General features: G+C 61.4%; 1 protein-coding gene across 24 annotated transcripts in view; it reads left to right on the top strand.

Moving 5' to 3' along the window:
• The window catches only part of ABLIM2 (actin binding LIM protein family member 2), a 145,804-nt gene that overhangs the window by 71,025 nt on the left and 58,364 nt on the right, over window positions 1-16,415 (top strand). For all 24 annotated transcript variants that reach the window (XR_006711611.1, XM_045474663.1, XM_045474661.1 and 21 more), the window contains exons 7-9: window positions 4,617-4,704; window positions 7,112-7,170; window positions 13,155-13,232. Coding sequence is in view for 23 of the 24 variants with exons in the window: in XM_045474663.1 (XP_045330619.1) it covers window positions 4,617-4,704; window positions 7,112-7,170; window positions 13,155-13,232 (225 nt within the window). In the remaining variant the exon portion in view is untranslated. The remainder of the gene's footprint in view (window positions 1-4,616; window positions 4,705-7,111; window positions 7,171-13,154; window positions 13,233-16,415) is intronic.

Raw genomic sequence — 16,415 nt, 5'->3', positions numbered from 1 at the left:
GAACAACTTGCCTCTACCAGCCCACTCCTGGTAGCTGCTCCAGGGCCTGGGGGACCGTGGAGAACAAGGGGACAGCAGTGCGGTGCTCCTGAAAGGCATGACCTAGATGGGGCTCGATGGTGGGAACGAGGGAGAGGGAGCAGGAGAAGGAGAGGGAGCGCGAGGGAGCGAGCTGGCTCAGCCCGGCGACATGCGTTCCGGGCAGAGACCCCACCCTGAGCATGAACACGTGGGGTCGGCCGCGGGAGAGTGGCAGGGGGAGACGTCAGGGCTTCCCTCGGGGGAGGGGACTGCAGATGGCCCAGCGCTTGGCCTGCCTGGCCCCGCATGGCGAGGAGCTGGGCTTCTTGTGGGGAGGTGGCTCCCGGCAGGAGGGCATTTGTGCAGCTGCCCTGGGAAGTCTGTGCGGCTCCTGCCGAAGGTTTTCATGAGCTTCGAGGTAGATTTCGTTATGTCGGCTGGTGACGAGAGGCCTTTTAAGATCCGGACTCAGTTCTAGGCAGTCAACGAGGAAACTCAGCTTTGAATCGGGCTGGAGGATGTGGATGCCTGGCCCCCGGGAGCCGTGTGGCCTGGTGGGGGGCCTCAACGAGGCACAGGCCCCGCCCTCGGCGGTCTGGAATCCAGGGATGAGGGGACGCCTGCCTCACACGTGCCGGGCATGTCACGGTCTAGGGCTGTCCCTCTGTGCTGTCGTGGCCGGGTGAGGAAGGGAGGGGCGGGGGTCTCTGGAGGCCAGAGGCACTGCCCCCAGTCCCCGGTGCTGGTCGCCCCTGCGTGCCGGCCGTGGGCTGTGCTCCAGGCTCGGCTCCCACTTGGTTCTGAGTAAGACATGGCGTTTTTTGCGTGCCCCTGGAACCAGAGTTCCTGCGTTCCTGATGAGCGTTGTTCTGTCTCATTAACGATGACAGCCGCTTGTCAGAAGGCACAAGACATCTTTTTAAAACCACGCACCGAAAAATCTCATGGGCTTTTAATGTTCTTTAAAAACACCTGAGCCATCTTGAGAGACCCACCTGGCAAGGGGCTGGGCCACCTGCCCGGCGGGGGGCTGGGCGACAGGTACTGGCGTTCGAGGCCTTTCCTGCGTGGCAACTGGGAGGAGACGCCTGCGAGAGCAGGGGTGCGGCAGTGTTCCGATAACGCGGAATGTCCGGTCACTGTGGCCGCGGCGGGGGTTGATACGAGGAGTGAGGGTGCCTTGACTTTTGACTCTATCGCCCGTCCTGGGCTGCTGGGGCTGCTGCAGCCACACTGGACCCTGTGCGCTGAGACCCCAGGCCGCGTCCTTCCTTATGCAGCAAGCCACAATTCAGGTGCCGGCCCATTCGGTTCCTGGGGACAGTTCCCCCCCCCCCACCCCCGGACCGCAGACGGCCACCAGATTCTCCCTGTGTCCTCACGTGGCGGAGACAGAGCTCTGGCGTCCCACCTTGACATCAGGGGCCCCACGAGTCAGGTCTCCTTCCCTTCTAAGGCTGGCTAATATTCCGTTGTGTGGATGGGCCACATTTGGACCGTTTGCACCCTGTGGCCTCTGAAAATCACTGCCGTGGACGTTCACACGCGGGCTGCGGGGCAGACCTGGGTTCGCTTTGCTTACCACGACCGTCGGTTTTCTCACTCCCACCAGCAGAACTGCTGGGTCACGTGGTAACTGTGTCACCTTCCCAGGCGCCGGGCGCTGCCCCAGGCGCATCCCTGCCGCAGATGCACGGGGGCCCCGGCTGCCCCACGTCCTCGCCGGCGCTGACTTCCCGCTCTGGCTCGGTTCGCTTTGACTACAGCCGCCCTCACGGGTGCGGAGCGGCCTCTCGTTGGGCTTTGGATCTGCGCTCCGTCCGCGATGGCGATGTGGGGGCATCTTCTACGTGCTTCCTGGGCGTTGGTGCATCTTCTTTGGAAAAATGGCTCTTCTGGTCCTTTGCCCGTTTTCTCATTGGACCGGTTTTCTCTTTGCCGCCGGGCTGTAAGAAGTCTTTATTCTGGATGCGAAGCCCTCGTCAGATCTCCGATTTCAAATGTTTTCTCCCCTTCTACGGGCTGTCTTTCCACGTTCCCGACAGCGTCCTCAGATGCGCGATAGTTTTAATTTTTGTGAAAAGAAGAATCTGTTTTTGTTGTTGCTGCTCACGCCTTTGGTGTCAAACACAGGGCTCTGTTGCTAAATCTGGGGTCGCGAAGATGTGCTCCCGTGTCCTCCTCTAAGAGACGTGTAGTCTCGGCTCTTAATTTAGGTCATCAATCCGTTTTGCGGGAAGAGTCTTTGCTGGCATGTCCCACAGAGGAGGGCGCAGATCATACGTGCGCAGCTTGGTAAATGCCCACAAGCCAGACTCGTGGGTGTGCCCGGCACCCAGGTCAGGAAGGAGGATGTGCCCAGCCCCCCGGGGACCCCCGGGGGCAGCCACCACCCTGACGAAGCAGACTCGTCTGCCTCATCCTGAACTTCACGCGGATGGAATCCATACTCTTCAGTGTCTGTTTCTCGACTCGCTCTCAGGGAGTCTCCGTGTTGATTGCCTAGGGCGGGGACTGGGGGGGCATGTGAGGTTGGGGTCAGCACCCTGGAGCCGGGACCACCAGGCCGGGGGCTGAGAGGCCACAAAGGGCCACACTCCTGGGCTCCACTCCCGTTCTGCCAGCTGTGTGCTGTGTGACCTTCCCCAGCTTCCTCCACCTCTCTGTGCACCATGCGGAAAACGAGGACAATAATGTGCCTCGTAGGGCTTCTGGAGGGTGGAGACATGTAGCGCGCAAAAGGGCCTCCGCTCGAGCTGCAGTAACGGTCGCCGAGTTGCCGTTATTTTTGGAGGTGGGGACGTTCGCCAGGCCGGGGACGGGAGCGCTTCCCGGATGACAGAGAGTGTGGACGCAGGGCCGGCCCCCTCACAGCGGCCCAGGGCTGCGTCTCCACTCCGGATGAGTCTCATCCGCCTGGTTGGGGTTTCGAGCCTGTTGTCTTAGAAACCAGCCCCGCATTTTTCTCTCTCCTCCTACTCAGGTGTAGACCTGACACGTAGACGCCTCGGGTACACCCCACGGTCTGTTTTCCCTGCAGGGCCAGCTTTCTCCTGCACGCGGCTGTCACAGAACTCCTGCTGTTTGAGGTCACGGAGTCTGCCCCCCACCCAGGGTGACGGCGGGGGCCCTGGGTGAGGTGGGTGTGAGGACAGGTCCAGGGGCACAATGTTTAAATCACTGCAGGGCCGCCCGGGGGGCTCAGTCGGTTGGGCGTCCGACTTCGGCTCAGGTCACGACCTCGCGGTTCGTGAGTTCGAGCCCCGCGTCGGGCTCTGTGCCGACAGCTCGGAGCCTGGAGCCCGCTGCGGATTCTGGGTCTCCCTCTCTCTCTGCCCCTCCCCCGCTCGCTCTGTGTCTCTCTCTCTTTCCCAAAAATAAATAAACGTTAAAAACATTTTTTAAGTCCCCGGAATGGCTGCTTTGCCCTGGTTCTGCCTGGGCCAGGGCTGCCGTGTGACCTGCTCCCCCGACAGACCCCCACAACTAGCAGTGGCCGTGGCGGGGTCCTGCCCCCCAGGTGGGGAAGAGGGAACTTCAGGAGCCCAGGAGGGAGGAGTGCCCGGGAGGCTTTCAGGAGGAGGCACCTTTGAGATGAGATAAAGAACGTTCAGGGCCCCGGGCAGGAGCGGGGGCGGCACTCCCGGGGGAAACAGCTTCCTGAGGCCTCAGAGCCGCAGACAGCGTTGGGGGGGGAGGGCACAGCACCTTGGCGTTTTGCCCGGAGACGCCGGTGGGCCATGCCCGTGGGCACCCCACTCGGGAGGGGAGCGAGCTCTGGATTCCTCCTCGCCCAGGGGTCACCTTGGGCCGGGCTTCCGCCGGGGGCACCAGTGATGGGGGGAGCTGTTCCTGATGCGGCTCCCCCACTCCCAGCTCCTTCAGGGAACCGGTTATTACCAGCTCACGCCCCGGGAGTGATGCTCAGCCTTCTTGCCATTCTGGGAGAGAGTGAGGCACGGGCTTTCGCGCGGCCCGCCTTCCCCAGGGTGGAGGGCATGGCCAGGAAGAGGGGCCCAGTACGCTCTTCTGGGGTGACTGCCCTGCACCACGTAGAACGAAGCCAGACCAGCCTCTATAACCTGTTCAGGTCATTCCGGTGTTAATATTTCCACCTAGTCCGATGGTGGTGTTAGGAATTATAAAAATAGTAGATGCTCAGTGAGAAACCTGAGCAGTACAGGGACCCGTGGGACCGTGCTTAATCGTCTTTCACCCCACTCGTCCTGTGCCTCCACCTGGGGAAATCACGTTCGCTCCAGCCTCCCCTCTGCCGTCCCCCACCGCCGCCCCCCTGCCAGCCTCAGAGATGGACGGGACCGGGCCCCCCTGCCTTGTGAGGATTTGCGGGGCGATAGCCCTGCTCCCCCGGGGACGTCGGGCGGCACGGCTGGGTCTCTGCTCCCCCCACTCAGCACCCCAGAAAGCCTGGGAGCACCCACGGGCCCGGACTCTCCGCGGTGCCGTCCCGAGCCCCCGGGGCGCACGGGAGGCCCCACCACACCCTCTGCTTCTCCTGAGGACCCCGCGTGCGGGCGTGCTCCCTTGACCACCCTCCCTTCAGCGGAAACACCTCTGCTCCGTTCTTCCCACAGGCAGGAGAGAAACACTATCACCCCTTGTGTGCGCTATGTGTCAGGTGTGGCCGGATGTTTGCGGAAGGCGAGGAGATGTATCTTCAAGGTGAGCACCCGACCATGCCGCCCGGTCCCCTGGGGCCGGGGATTGCTGGCGGGTCACCTGCGGTAGCTCGAGTGCTGCTTGGGAAGCCGGCCACGCAACCCGGGGCTGGGGGAGCGGAGCCCGAGCGGGCTTGCCCGGGTGACACGGTGGGATGGCGGGCAGCGTGCGGGAGGCACCCGTGGGACCTGCTGATGGCCGGGACGTGGGGGCGGGGTGCCCAGGGCTGCTCAGACCTTCCCCCAGAGGATGGGCCCCTTCTCTGCGGCCACCATTTCTTCTCAATGCTCCCTCTGTGTCCAGCGTCCCTGGAGGGGAGCAGAGCGGGGCTGGGCGGACGGCAGGGCCACACACGGGCTGTTCCATGACCTCACGCGGTGGTCCTCCCGGGGCGGTGTGTCAGACAGGCCTGCCTTTCTGAGCCGGACCTCGTGGGCTGATGTCAGCTGGGACGGCCTCGTCCCCAGCGTCCCCTCTTGTTCCTCAAGTCGCTGCTTGAGAGTCCGTGAAAGGGGTCCTTTGCGCTGCCCCCACCCCCCCCCCCCCCCCCCCCCCCCCCCGCTGCTCGGATGTCTGGGCGGGAGGGGCCCCTTGCCCCGGGCACCACCCCTGCTGTAAATAGTGCCTTCAGGCCTGCCCGACACCAAGCATGGGGACACGAGCTCGCCATCAAGGGGGCCCCAGTGTCAGGGAATAAAGATGCTCGTCATGGCTCTGGGCTGAGGCCGGCGCCCCGTGTCTAAAGCGGGCCCTCCCGTGACTTTCTGTGGGACCTTGGAACCAGTCCCACCCCTCTCCCAGCTTCAGATTTCCCGGTCGGTGTGACAAGGGGTCAAAACCCAGGTCGGAGCTTTTCAGTGGTACACTGTGGAACCCCGGAGTCCTGTGGCCAGGGGGCCCTTGGGGGGCCCGGCCCCCACCCTGCCTGGTCCGCCTGGATGCTGGGGCGCCGTGAAAGCATTGACAGGTGAATCCTGTATAGCCGAAGCTGTATGAAGCAGGGGGCCCGGTGAGCCCTGCAGCTTCGAGGATGGTGAGACAGGCCGCCCCCTCCCCACTACCGTGGGCAACACCTTTCCGATAAATATGACGGAGGGGCTGTTGAGTCCCAGGAATTGTCGGGGAGACCTGGATGAAAATAATAACGAGATGCTATTTCCCCCCATTCGATTGACAATCGAAGGGCACACCCACGTGGTGAGGAACCTGGCCGGTGAGGCAGGAATTGGGAAATTGCCTTAAAAACGCCCACACCCTTTGAGCCGAGACTTCACTTTTTGGAGTCCTCAAGTAGGAGGGACGTGTTAGGACTTGGGTGCTGTGGACCCCCTCCCCCCCAACGGGACTTAGAGAGAAAACCCCACATCCCAGATTCATCCTCTTTCCACGTGGTGGAATGCCACGCAGCCCTTAAGGGTTACGCTTCTGCTGTTTAAGTGTATGAGGGAATGTGCAGGACTCGAAAACAAAGCTCCCAAGACATAGAAATACGTACGTACAACATGATCCACATTCTGCGACCAACGCACGCGTGTGCCCGAAGGCTGCCCGGCCAGAAGTGGCTCGGAGATTATAGACGGTTTTCATTTTCTTACTTATATTTTGTTGGGGTTCTTTAATTTTTTTTAATTTTTTTAATGTTTGTTTATTTTTGAGAGAGAGAGAGAGAGGGGGGGAGGGAGCATGAATGGGGGAAGGACAGAGAGAGAGAGACACACACACACAGAATCCGAAGCAGCTCCAGGCTCTGAGTTGTCAGCACAGAGTCTAACGTGGGGCTTGAACTCATGAACCGTGAGATCATCACCTGAGCCGAAGTCAGATACTTAACTGACTGAGCCACCCCGCCACCTTATTAATTGTTAATAAGGGCCATCAATTACTCATCTATGACTTTTGTCATCAAAAACGGTTGTCAAAAATGACTGTTTTACACACACACGCACACACACACACACAATTAAATCGTGGTCTCCCTAGGAGCTCCAGGCCCATGCAGATGTTTTCCAGGGAGGGACAGTGATAAGTTCCACCCCCAGGCGTTAGCTCCTGTGACCTGGGAGGCTTTGCAAGCAGGAGATAGGATGTAGCACTTTCCTTCACATGCACCTGTCAGCCCCATGAGGTGCCAGGCTCTGTGTGCCTGGTCTCTGGGGTGGAAGAGACACCGCCCCCTCCTGGCTGGGGCACAAACCCACACACAGAGCCACAGGGAGAGGGAGCAGGGGGTCGGGCTGAGGTCCAGGGGGGCCCCGTAGGGGGAGCAAGTGCTCTGGGCCCTGGAAGGAGGGCTGACCTGTGCCGGGAGTCCCAGGGGAGCGCCGCGGACGTACAGGCGGCCTCCGACTCTCGCACGGCCCCTGCATCGCGGGAAGGGACACCGAGCGCTTCCTCTTGGGTCTGTCCGCAGGTTCCTCCATCTGGCACCCGGCGTGCCGACAAGCAGCCAGAACTGAAGACAAAAACAAGGTGGGTGGAATTTACGATCTGCTCCCGTGCGTTCTTCAGCGCCGTGTGTGGTCACCCGCTTCTGTAGACTCACCGGCTGGTCACAGCCGCCCACGGGCCAGGCAGCGCGAGGCCTGGGGGTGCTGAGGTGTGCCGGGTGGATCCACCGAGGGGCCGGCGCGAGGTGGGGCACGCCCGGGCCTCCCGGGGCCTCCCAGCGCTGGCCCGCTGACCTCCCCACGGGTCCCGTGGACTCGAGGGCCGCAAAAGCTTGGGGACAGCTCTGACGTTAGCAGGTCTCCAAATAGTCTCCAGACTGCCCACGCTTATGACACCAGCTGCAAGTTTGAGGGGCCCCAAACTGCCCTCGGTCTCCGTCGTTCGTTGGAAAGACTCACAGACACGCTGAAGGCTATCCTCGTCACGATTATGGTTTATTGCACGAGAAATCAGCCAGAGAAAGAGGGCGCGGGGCAGGGTCCGGGTGGGGTCCAGCCCCAGAGCCGCTCCTCTCCCGCGGAGACAGGACGTGGCACCCCCCCCCCCGCCCACGCGTGACCGCACGCGCCGGGTATTACCAACCAGGGAAGCTGTGTGTCCAGAGATCTTACTGGGGCTCCACTGACTGACTGACTGATTGCCACATGGTTGATTTCACCCCAGATCACACGGTGTCTCTCTGGTGCCGGCCCCACCCTAAGCCTGTTGGGTGAGGGTGACCCCCTCCCCGAGCAGACAGTCTATCAGGTGGACACAGACCACCCCTCAGGGTCGAGGGCGCAGGCCAGGGCTCTCTCTGGACAAGGCAAATCCCTCGCTGCCCAGAGGCCCAGCTGGGCGCCGGGCACAGAGGCGTCACGGTGAGGAAGAAGGGTTGCCCTCTTGGGACCGAGTTCTAGGGAGAGACGGAAATTGACTCCCAGACGAGCGATGATGCAACAGAGGCTGGTGTCGGGGGCAGGATGGATGGTCAGGCAGGGCCTCGGGAGGACATGAGATGGGAGGTAGGCCTGCGGGATGAGCCGGGGCGGCCCTGGCGGGAGGGAGCGGGGAGGGCTGCCGGTGGGCAGGCAGAGTCCCCTCGCCCTTAGCCCTGCAGCGAGGGCGGGGCTCAACCGGCAAGCCCCAGCTGGGCCCATCTGTGGGACTAGAAGGTTTTTGGAATTTCCGTGAGGCTGGATGGAGAGCCCATGGGCTCAGGCCGCTGAGGTTCACAGGGCTGTTGGCTGGCGGAGGAGACGCTCCTACGGGCCCCCGCAGGATGGGTGGGCTCCCCCAGGTCGGCCGTCGCTTGCCAAGCCTGTTCCGAGAGACCCCAGCAGAGGGAAGTGCTCCCGCATCCTGTAGAAACTGAGTCCGGTGGGTTCGGAGGCCCCTGCTTCTCACGCACTCGCTCACGGTGCCGCCTCTTTGGTTTGTCGTTCATTCAGCAGAGCTTTACCCAGCGTCTGGCTGTGCCGAGCCCTGTTCTTGGCCCGGGGCCCAGAGGTGACCGAGTCCTGCCCCAGAGTGCTGGGGACACGGGGAATGGGTGGGCACACAGGGACGCCCAGCCTGTCACCGGGACACGAGGGCAGGGGGCCCTGGGCCGGGGCAGGAGGGCTCCGTGGAGGAGAGGCGCCTCCTCTCGCGTCCCCTGGCCTCCCCTAACCCGTGACAGCCTCGCATGGTTGCTCAGCCCCTTTCCGTGGACGCCGGGCCGGCCCGAGGGAACTGCACCTCTGAGCTCTCCTCTTCCAGCCTGACGCTTCCTTCTGCCTGCCAGCTCGTTCCTCCCGATTTTCAAGTAGTGCCAGTTGCTTTTCTCTGAGTTGTCAAAGCGCCTACACAGGGCTCTGGTTTAATTCGGGTTCAGATGGTCGCCTTTGATGGCCACAGAGAGGAGGTCCACTCAGCGTTAAGCGCTGGTGGGCACAGACCTCCATGTGGCCACTGCTCCGGCCTCGGGCCTGGGGGGTGGGGAGAGGCAGGGGGCCCGGCCCTGGGTACAGGGAGCCACAGGAGTGGAGGGCGGGGTCTTGTCCCCTTGGGGAGGGCAGGTCTGTGGCCGCTGGACCCTGGCTTGGGCCACTGCCCATGTCTGCTGAGACTCAGGAGGCCGAGGGACTGATGAGCGTGCAGAGGGAAGCAAGGGGCGGGGGAGCCCGACAGCCTGGGAAGAGACCCCGGGGGCTTCAGCGGCCGGGCTCACTGTCCCCTGTCACCCTTCCGGCTAGATTCCTGGGATTTGGGCTGCGAGCCGCCCGCCTGGCCTGCCCCCTGCCCCTCAATCTCGGGGACTGAAGCTACTGTGCCCTGGGGGTTCCCCCCCCCGCTGCCAGGGGTGGGGTGCAGAGGTTGTGAAGGATGGCGCCCCTCCCCAGGCCCTGCACCGGGGGACTGTGTGAAGGTGAGGAAGGGGGACAGGCCCACATGACGGCGGTCCTCCCAGCTACAGGGACACAGAGCCGTGGAGACGGTGGCTTCCTGTGGCTGCTGTAATGAATTACCGCAAATTTAGTGGCTTAAAGGAGCACAGATGTATCCCCTCCCTCGGAGGCCGGAGGCTGAGGACAGGCCAGCAGGGCTGTGCTCCCTCTGGAGGCTCCAGGGAGAAGCCCGTCCTCATTCGTTGCCACATCTGGAGCCTCTGGGGTTGGCTCCCGGCCCCACGTCCTTCAGACCCCGCTTTCGTCGCCACATGGGCCCCGGCCCCCCAGCCTCCCTCAAACGACCCTGAGACCCCAGGGAGCCCACCTCCCATCTCGAGCTCCTTCCTCCCATCGGCAGAGACCCTTTGGTCACACGTGGGCATCCTCATGGATGTTACTCTGCTCCCACGGTGACAGGCTATGCCCGGTTGGTCTCGTTCACGGTCAGGGTCACAGTAAGTGGCGGGCACGCCCCACTGTGCACCGCATCCTCTCACATCATACAGCCCACGATTCCCTCCATAACCCGCCCCCGTGCCACCCCGGGCACATCCCTGCCCTCACAGAGCCAGCGTCCCTGACCCGGAAGTGACCGCGGGGTCCTGTCTGCGGGACTCCTCCCCGAATCCCAACCCAGAGGCCTATCGGAGGGACCTGCCGGAGGGACCCCACATGCCAAGAGGCCTCCAGGCCCGTCTCCGGAACGTGACCGGGTTAGAATGGGGGACCCGGGCCAGCCCGCTCAAGGACAGGTCGGGTGGCCAGCCCTGCTCGTGGCCTCTGGACCCGGCTGCGAGGCTGGCCTCGGGGCCTGCGGGGAGCCCAGCTCCCTCTGCTCTCAGCCCAGGGGTCCGCCCGTGATGACCGCAGCCGCCGGCCCGAGGAAGGGAGGCCCTCTGAACAGTGGACGGGGAGAAGGAGAGGGGGCAGCCGGAGCTGGCTTCCTGGGCTGTGTCTGTACAGACGCCTTGGGAACATCTGGGGCCGAGGCCGTCCCATGAGGACAGCTGTCCCCTCGGTGCTGCGCCCTGGGGCTGGCACGGCTCGGGGCCCGCCCTTCTGTGTCCTGGGACGGCATCCAGGCCCCGGCCGTGCCCTGCTTGCCCCTCACTTCACCCTCCCTCGCTCCAGCCCCTCAGAGCCTCTTCTGTCTCGCCTGAGAAATGAGAATAGACCCGGGCGGGGCCGGGCGGTGAGTGCCCGGGTGACAGGAAGGCAGAGCCCTACGTGTCCTGTGTTGCTTCCTGCAAGCTGGTCGGGGAGCACGAGCCAGCAGCCCCGGCCAGCGTTGGGTCAGCGTGGCGGAGCCAGCCCCGGAGACACGCAGCAGAGGCGGCGTGGGCCTCGCTGAGTCTCTGGTGGGGGGTGATCCAGACAAGAGGCACCCGCCAGGAACTGGCCAGCAGCCCCGTCATTTACCAAGGGGTCCGCCCCTGCCAGGCTCCGGGACCCGTAGGACCAGCTGGGTCCCGGCCTCCCAGTTGCTCTCCAGCAAGAGAGGCCGGCCCTGGGGTCCCTGCAGGGACGGGCGAGGAGGCAGAGGGTACTGTGTCCTCCCTGACCGCATACCCCGGGGGCACGGCCGCTCCCCAGGGCAAGGATGGCCCCTGGGTGTCTGCTGAGGGCACTCAAGGAAAGCCTTCCGGAAGGCTGTGGCCCTCACTGCCCGTCCCCGGCACGTCCTTGGTCATTGGGTCACTCAACACACAGCCGGCCCGTGAGTGCCCGTTGGCTGGGTGGCGGAACACAGACGCGGGAAAGACTGGCGGCCTCCCTGCCCTGGAGGCACGTGTGGGATGAGGGGGCTCCCGCAGGGTGCCCCCCGGGCGACGGGGAGGGGCGGCCCCCCTGGACGGGCCTAGGCGGCAGGGTGGGGGAGAAGATGTCTTCCTGGAGCCGAGCCTTGGCAGGTGGTGCGGGAGGTGGGTCTCGGGGCCTGTGCCTGGGGAGCCGGGGGTTCTGCAGGGCACTGAGACTGAGGGATTGTTCTAGAGCCTGGCCGAGGGTGGCCCCAGGCCTGCCAAGTCGCTGGAGAAGAGCTCCAGGGGGCCTGGAGCTGGGGCCCAGCGGCCCTGGGAGACAGGGCAGGCCCGGAGGGGAGGGGGCGGCCCCACGCCCGGTCCTGGAGGAAGCCGTACCCAGGAGCGTGGAGGGGGCGGCCGGCGCTGATGAGCGGGCGAGCGGGCGCCTCACCGAAGAGGTGAGCCCCGGCATCACGCCCTCTGCCTCTTCTCTTTCCTCCCCAGATGCAGAAGCAGGCTTGCAGTCAGGTTTCCCCGGGCACCACCCCCTGTACCTTGCAGGTTTGTCCCTCCCACTGCCGTGGTGGCCTCGCATCTGCTCCTGGTGTTGCCCTGTCCTTGCTGCTGTCCTGCCGACAGTGTAGGAGGTGCTGGGCATCCTCCAGCTGGGAGGGCAGGGCTCCACGGCCCGTGCCAGTGTCCTGGGGCCGCTGTGTACAATGGTGCAGGCTGGACCCTCAGCCGGCAGGGATTTATTCTCTCCCGGTCCTGGAGGCTAGGAGTCCTGGCTCAAAATGTGGGCTGGTTGGTTCCCTCTGAGGCCTCCTCCTTGGCGTGTAGACGGCGGTCTTCTCCCTGTGTCCTCACGTGGTCGTCTCCTGTGTGCATCTGTGTCCTGATATCCTCCTCTTGTAAGGACACCGGGCCCACCCTAGTGACCTCATTTTACCTTAATTACATCTTTAAGTGCCCCGTCTCCAAACATGGTCACACTCTGGGGTGCCAGGGGTTAGGGCTTGAACATGCGAGTTTTGAGAGATATAATTCAGCCTGTGATGTGGCCCCTCCCAGGGCCACTGCGGCAGGCGTGGGCCACCGAGAGGGATAGAGACAAGGTAGGAGGCAGCCAGCCGGAGCTGTCAGGAGGCAGGGGGAGGCCAGGCAGGGGTGGAGGCTGGACCAGGAGGGGCGAGCACGTCCTACCGGTGGGGTTGGACGGACGCCGGTATGAGTGATGGGAGCCGGGGAAGAAGGGTGTCCACGCAGGGTTGGGAGGGCCTGGCGTGCGGAACAGAGGAGGGGCCTGGGGAAACTGTTGCCTCCGGGGAAGCAGGCGATGTGGCCCAGGAGGGAGGAGGGGCAGGGGTGGGCACTCGGGGAGCAGGTCACAGATGCGGTGGCCGCAGAGTCTGACAGCAGAGGACCGGGCTGGTGGAACGAGCTAAACACGCCCCCACCCCTATAACCTAGGTGGAAAATAACATCTCCGAGCAGCAAATTCTGGGTAAAAGGGACGGCCTTGGCCTCTGGAGTGCGCAGGATCCCTTGCTCTCGTCCTCCGAAAAACAGATCATTTCTTTGCGTGAAGCGGGTGATCATCGGAGCGTTTCCAGCGGCACGGAGAACGTGCTGGTCGGCTCGGAGTTGGCGTCACCTGCCGCGTGTCTGATTATAGCTTTCCAGCCGCTCATTCAAGCCCACGTGTTTATTTTAAGAACTCTTTCAATCTGAAAAAAAAAAAAGTGTCGTTACTGGCATTTCTGTCGGAGTGTGACCTGTGATAATTGCATCTGGAAGGTTCTGGAATCAACATATTCTGCTTTCAGTCTCCTCCTGTCGCCTTCCTTTCCAGGAAACCAGGAGTTCCTCAGAGAGCATCATTTCTGTCCCTGCTTCCAGCACCTCGGGGTCTCCGAGCCGCGTGATCTATGTGAGTTGGACAGTGGGGAGGCCCGTGGTGGGAGGGTCCGGACCTGGGTCATGGCCAGGGGTGCCCTTGGGGGCCGGGGCGTCCTCAGGTGCTGGGGTGCAGAGCCGGGGCTCTCGCCGCGGCCGTGGGGTGCAGACCGGTGCAGACTTCGTGAGGTTAACTCCAAGCTTTCGGTGAGGACCATCACGTGACCCCGCAGCTCCTGGGTGAGGTGGTGGTGGTGCCCAAAGCGATGTGCTCACAACTGTTGTCCATAATGGTGTCAGCTCAACACCGCCTCCCTGTCCTGCAGCTAAGGCTTGCCCGAAAAAGTGATACTCGGCACACGGGGGACCGGGCTGGTGTCACCAATAGGCGTGCAGATCTGCACCTGCTACCTGGGAAGCGTTTCTAACGTGCTCCTACGAGAGGCCTGTGAAGGATAATCTATGTTATGCGGTCCCGTTTTCATGAAAGAGTGTACGTGTGTATGCGTGTGTGTGCGCATACGGGTATATATGTGTATGGGTGTGCATATGTGTGTGCATATGGGTATATCTCTGTACAGATGTGTATATACATGTATAAATGTATGTGTTGACATATGTGCATGTGTGCATATGGCTACATATGTGTGTGGGTGTTTGTGTGTATGTGTGTGCATATGGGTATATGTGTGTACAAATGTATGTGTGTTTACATACGTGTGTGTGCGCATATGGGTATATGTGTGTACAGATGTGTGTGGGCGTGCACATATGAGGATATACATGTGTAAATGTATGTGTTTACATATGTGTATGTGTGTGTATGGATATATATGTGTATGGGTGTGCATATGTGTGTGCATATGGGTAGATGTGTGTACAGATGTATGTGTGTTTACATACGTGTGTGTGTGCATATGGGTATATCTCTGTACAGATATGTATATACATGTATAAGTGTATGTGTTTACATGTGTGCATATGGCTACATATGTGTGTGGGTGTTTGTGTGTATGTGTGTGCATATGGGTATATGTGTGTACAAACGTATGTGTGTTTACATACGTGTGTGTGCATATGGGTATATGTGTGTACAGATGTGTGTGGGCGTGCACATATGGGGATATACATGTGTAAATGTATGTGTTTAATATGTGTATGTTTGTGTATGGATATATATGTGTATGGGTGTGCATATGTGTGTGCATATGGGTAGATGTGCATGCAGATGTGTGTGGTATGTGCATATATGTGTGTATGCACGCACATGGTATACACATGTGTGAATGTATATGTTTAAATATGTGTATGTGTGCACGTGGTATATGTGTATATAGGTATATCGTGTGTGCACAGATTTATATGTACATGTGCATATGGGTATATGTATGTGAAAATATGGATTTGGCAGGACCTAACCCAGCCCATAGTGCATCGCTGTCATTAAAAATAGTAATCGTGATAGGATCTTTCTAAATGTTTATTTTTGAGAGAGAGAGCGAGAGAGAGACAGAGACAGAGCAGAGAGAGAGGGAGACACAGAATCCGAAGCAGGCTCCAGGCTCTGAGCCATCAGCACAGAGCCCGACGCGGGGCTCGAACCCACGAACCGTGAGATCGTGACCTGAGCCCGAGTCGGACGCTCAGCTGACTGAGCCACCCAGATGCCCCAAACACGAACCACTCTTTTAAACACACTGGTGTTTGTGAAAGACCAGGTATTGTGACCGTGCAGTGAGCAGAGACACTGGTCACCGTTGTCACAACTACTTGCAAGGCTCCGCACCCGTCCACGGTGGCGCTTACTGGGTGTGCCTTCGACTGAAGCAGACGGGCCTCAGGCCGGAGCACCCCGGCCGTCCCTCCCCCATTAGCGTGGTGTCCGCTCCCAGTTGGCGCACATCCTCGACCTCCCTCACCGAGGAGGCGTGAGTCCTGCGAGACGAGCCCTTCCTATCTCGGGGCTCTGCCCTGCTTTCGCTTTCGTGTCTTTCCTGGCATCTGCTGTTGCCCTACTGTGCGCCTGACCCCGTGCTTGCTGCCGGACCGCGGGAGGGTGGCCCTGGTCCCCGTGGCGGCTCGGTGTGCTTGGAAGGATGCCAGCAGTCCGGCAGCTCACCGGTGCGAGAGGAAAGATGAATACCATTGTCACCCGCCAGTGCCCTTGTGGCCACTGTTAATATTTTGGAGCATGCCCCGTGGGTCTCTGGGTCCCTTTTCTCTCTGTGTATTTTCTTTTAACCACAGTGAGGTCACACTGAATTATTTGTTGCAGCCTCTGTTCACCATGGCAGTAAGTCAGTAACTAGGCATAGCGTAACATCAGCATTATTGCGTTATGACGTATTATTATCGACAGCGCATCGTAAGTATGATGTCCTGTGTGGCCGTGTATTGTTATTGTTTATTATGCCAGGTGGAGTGTGGGAGAGAGAAAGGTGCAGGGAAACCACATGAACCTGTACACACGCCCCAGTGGCCCTCCGCCAGTCAGAGAGCCTGTTGTCACGGCGACCGCCGAAGGCTTCGGCGGGGGAGGCAATGGGTCTGTGAGCCCTGCTGGGCGGGACAGATGCTCAAGAGCCAGGCGGAGCCACTTTCCAGGGTGGGAGCGGGCAGTAATGGTGCCATCAGGCCGCCTCTGCGGTCCCTGCTGTCAGGGGCTGACCCAGGGCAGGGCCGGCCTCCCTGACCCGGGCACCGCGGGGCTGGGACGGCCGCGGGCAGATGCTCTGATCGGGGTGGGATCCCGAGGCAGGGACTGGGGGGGAGGCACCTGCAGGCCTTGCCCCGCCCCTCACTCCACTGTCAGCTTGAATTTGATGTCCGCGGAATCCAGCGGGTGGACAAGACGTAGGTGGTGTCCCCATTTTACATGCGGAGACGGAGGCCCAGAGCGTCCTCCTGACTTTGGCAAATGCCCCGTGGATTTTAATTCAGTTCTCAAGCACGTCCCAAGGACCTTGCCGTGCCGGGCACGGAGTCAGGGAGAATGACTCCATCATGAATCAAAGAGACTCGGTGGGGCCCCCAGGAGCCGCAGGCCCAGACAAGGGGAGACAGACGTGCCCACCAACGTCCTCACCTTGACTTAAAGGAGACAAACACAAACGTGAAACCAGATGGCGGAGGGGAGCAGGGACGGTCTCCCAGACAGGGAGGCCTGGACTGGGTCTGGAAGAACAGCCAGGCAAAAGGGACTGGGATGGGCGTGGCC

The sequence above is a fragment of the Leopardus geoffroyi genome, chromosome B1 (assembly GCF_018350155.1).
Source record: "Leopardus geoffroyi isolate Oge1 chromosome B1, O.geoffroyi_Oge1_pat1.0, whole genome shotgun sequence".
NCBI classification, from domain to species: Eukaryota; Metazoa; Chordata; class Mammalia; order Carnivora; family Felidae; genus Leopardus; species Leopardus geoffroyi.
Note: the sequence above shows the minus strand (reverse complement) of the source record. Positions and strands in the feature narration are given on the sequence as shown.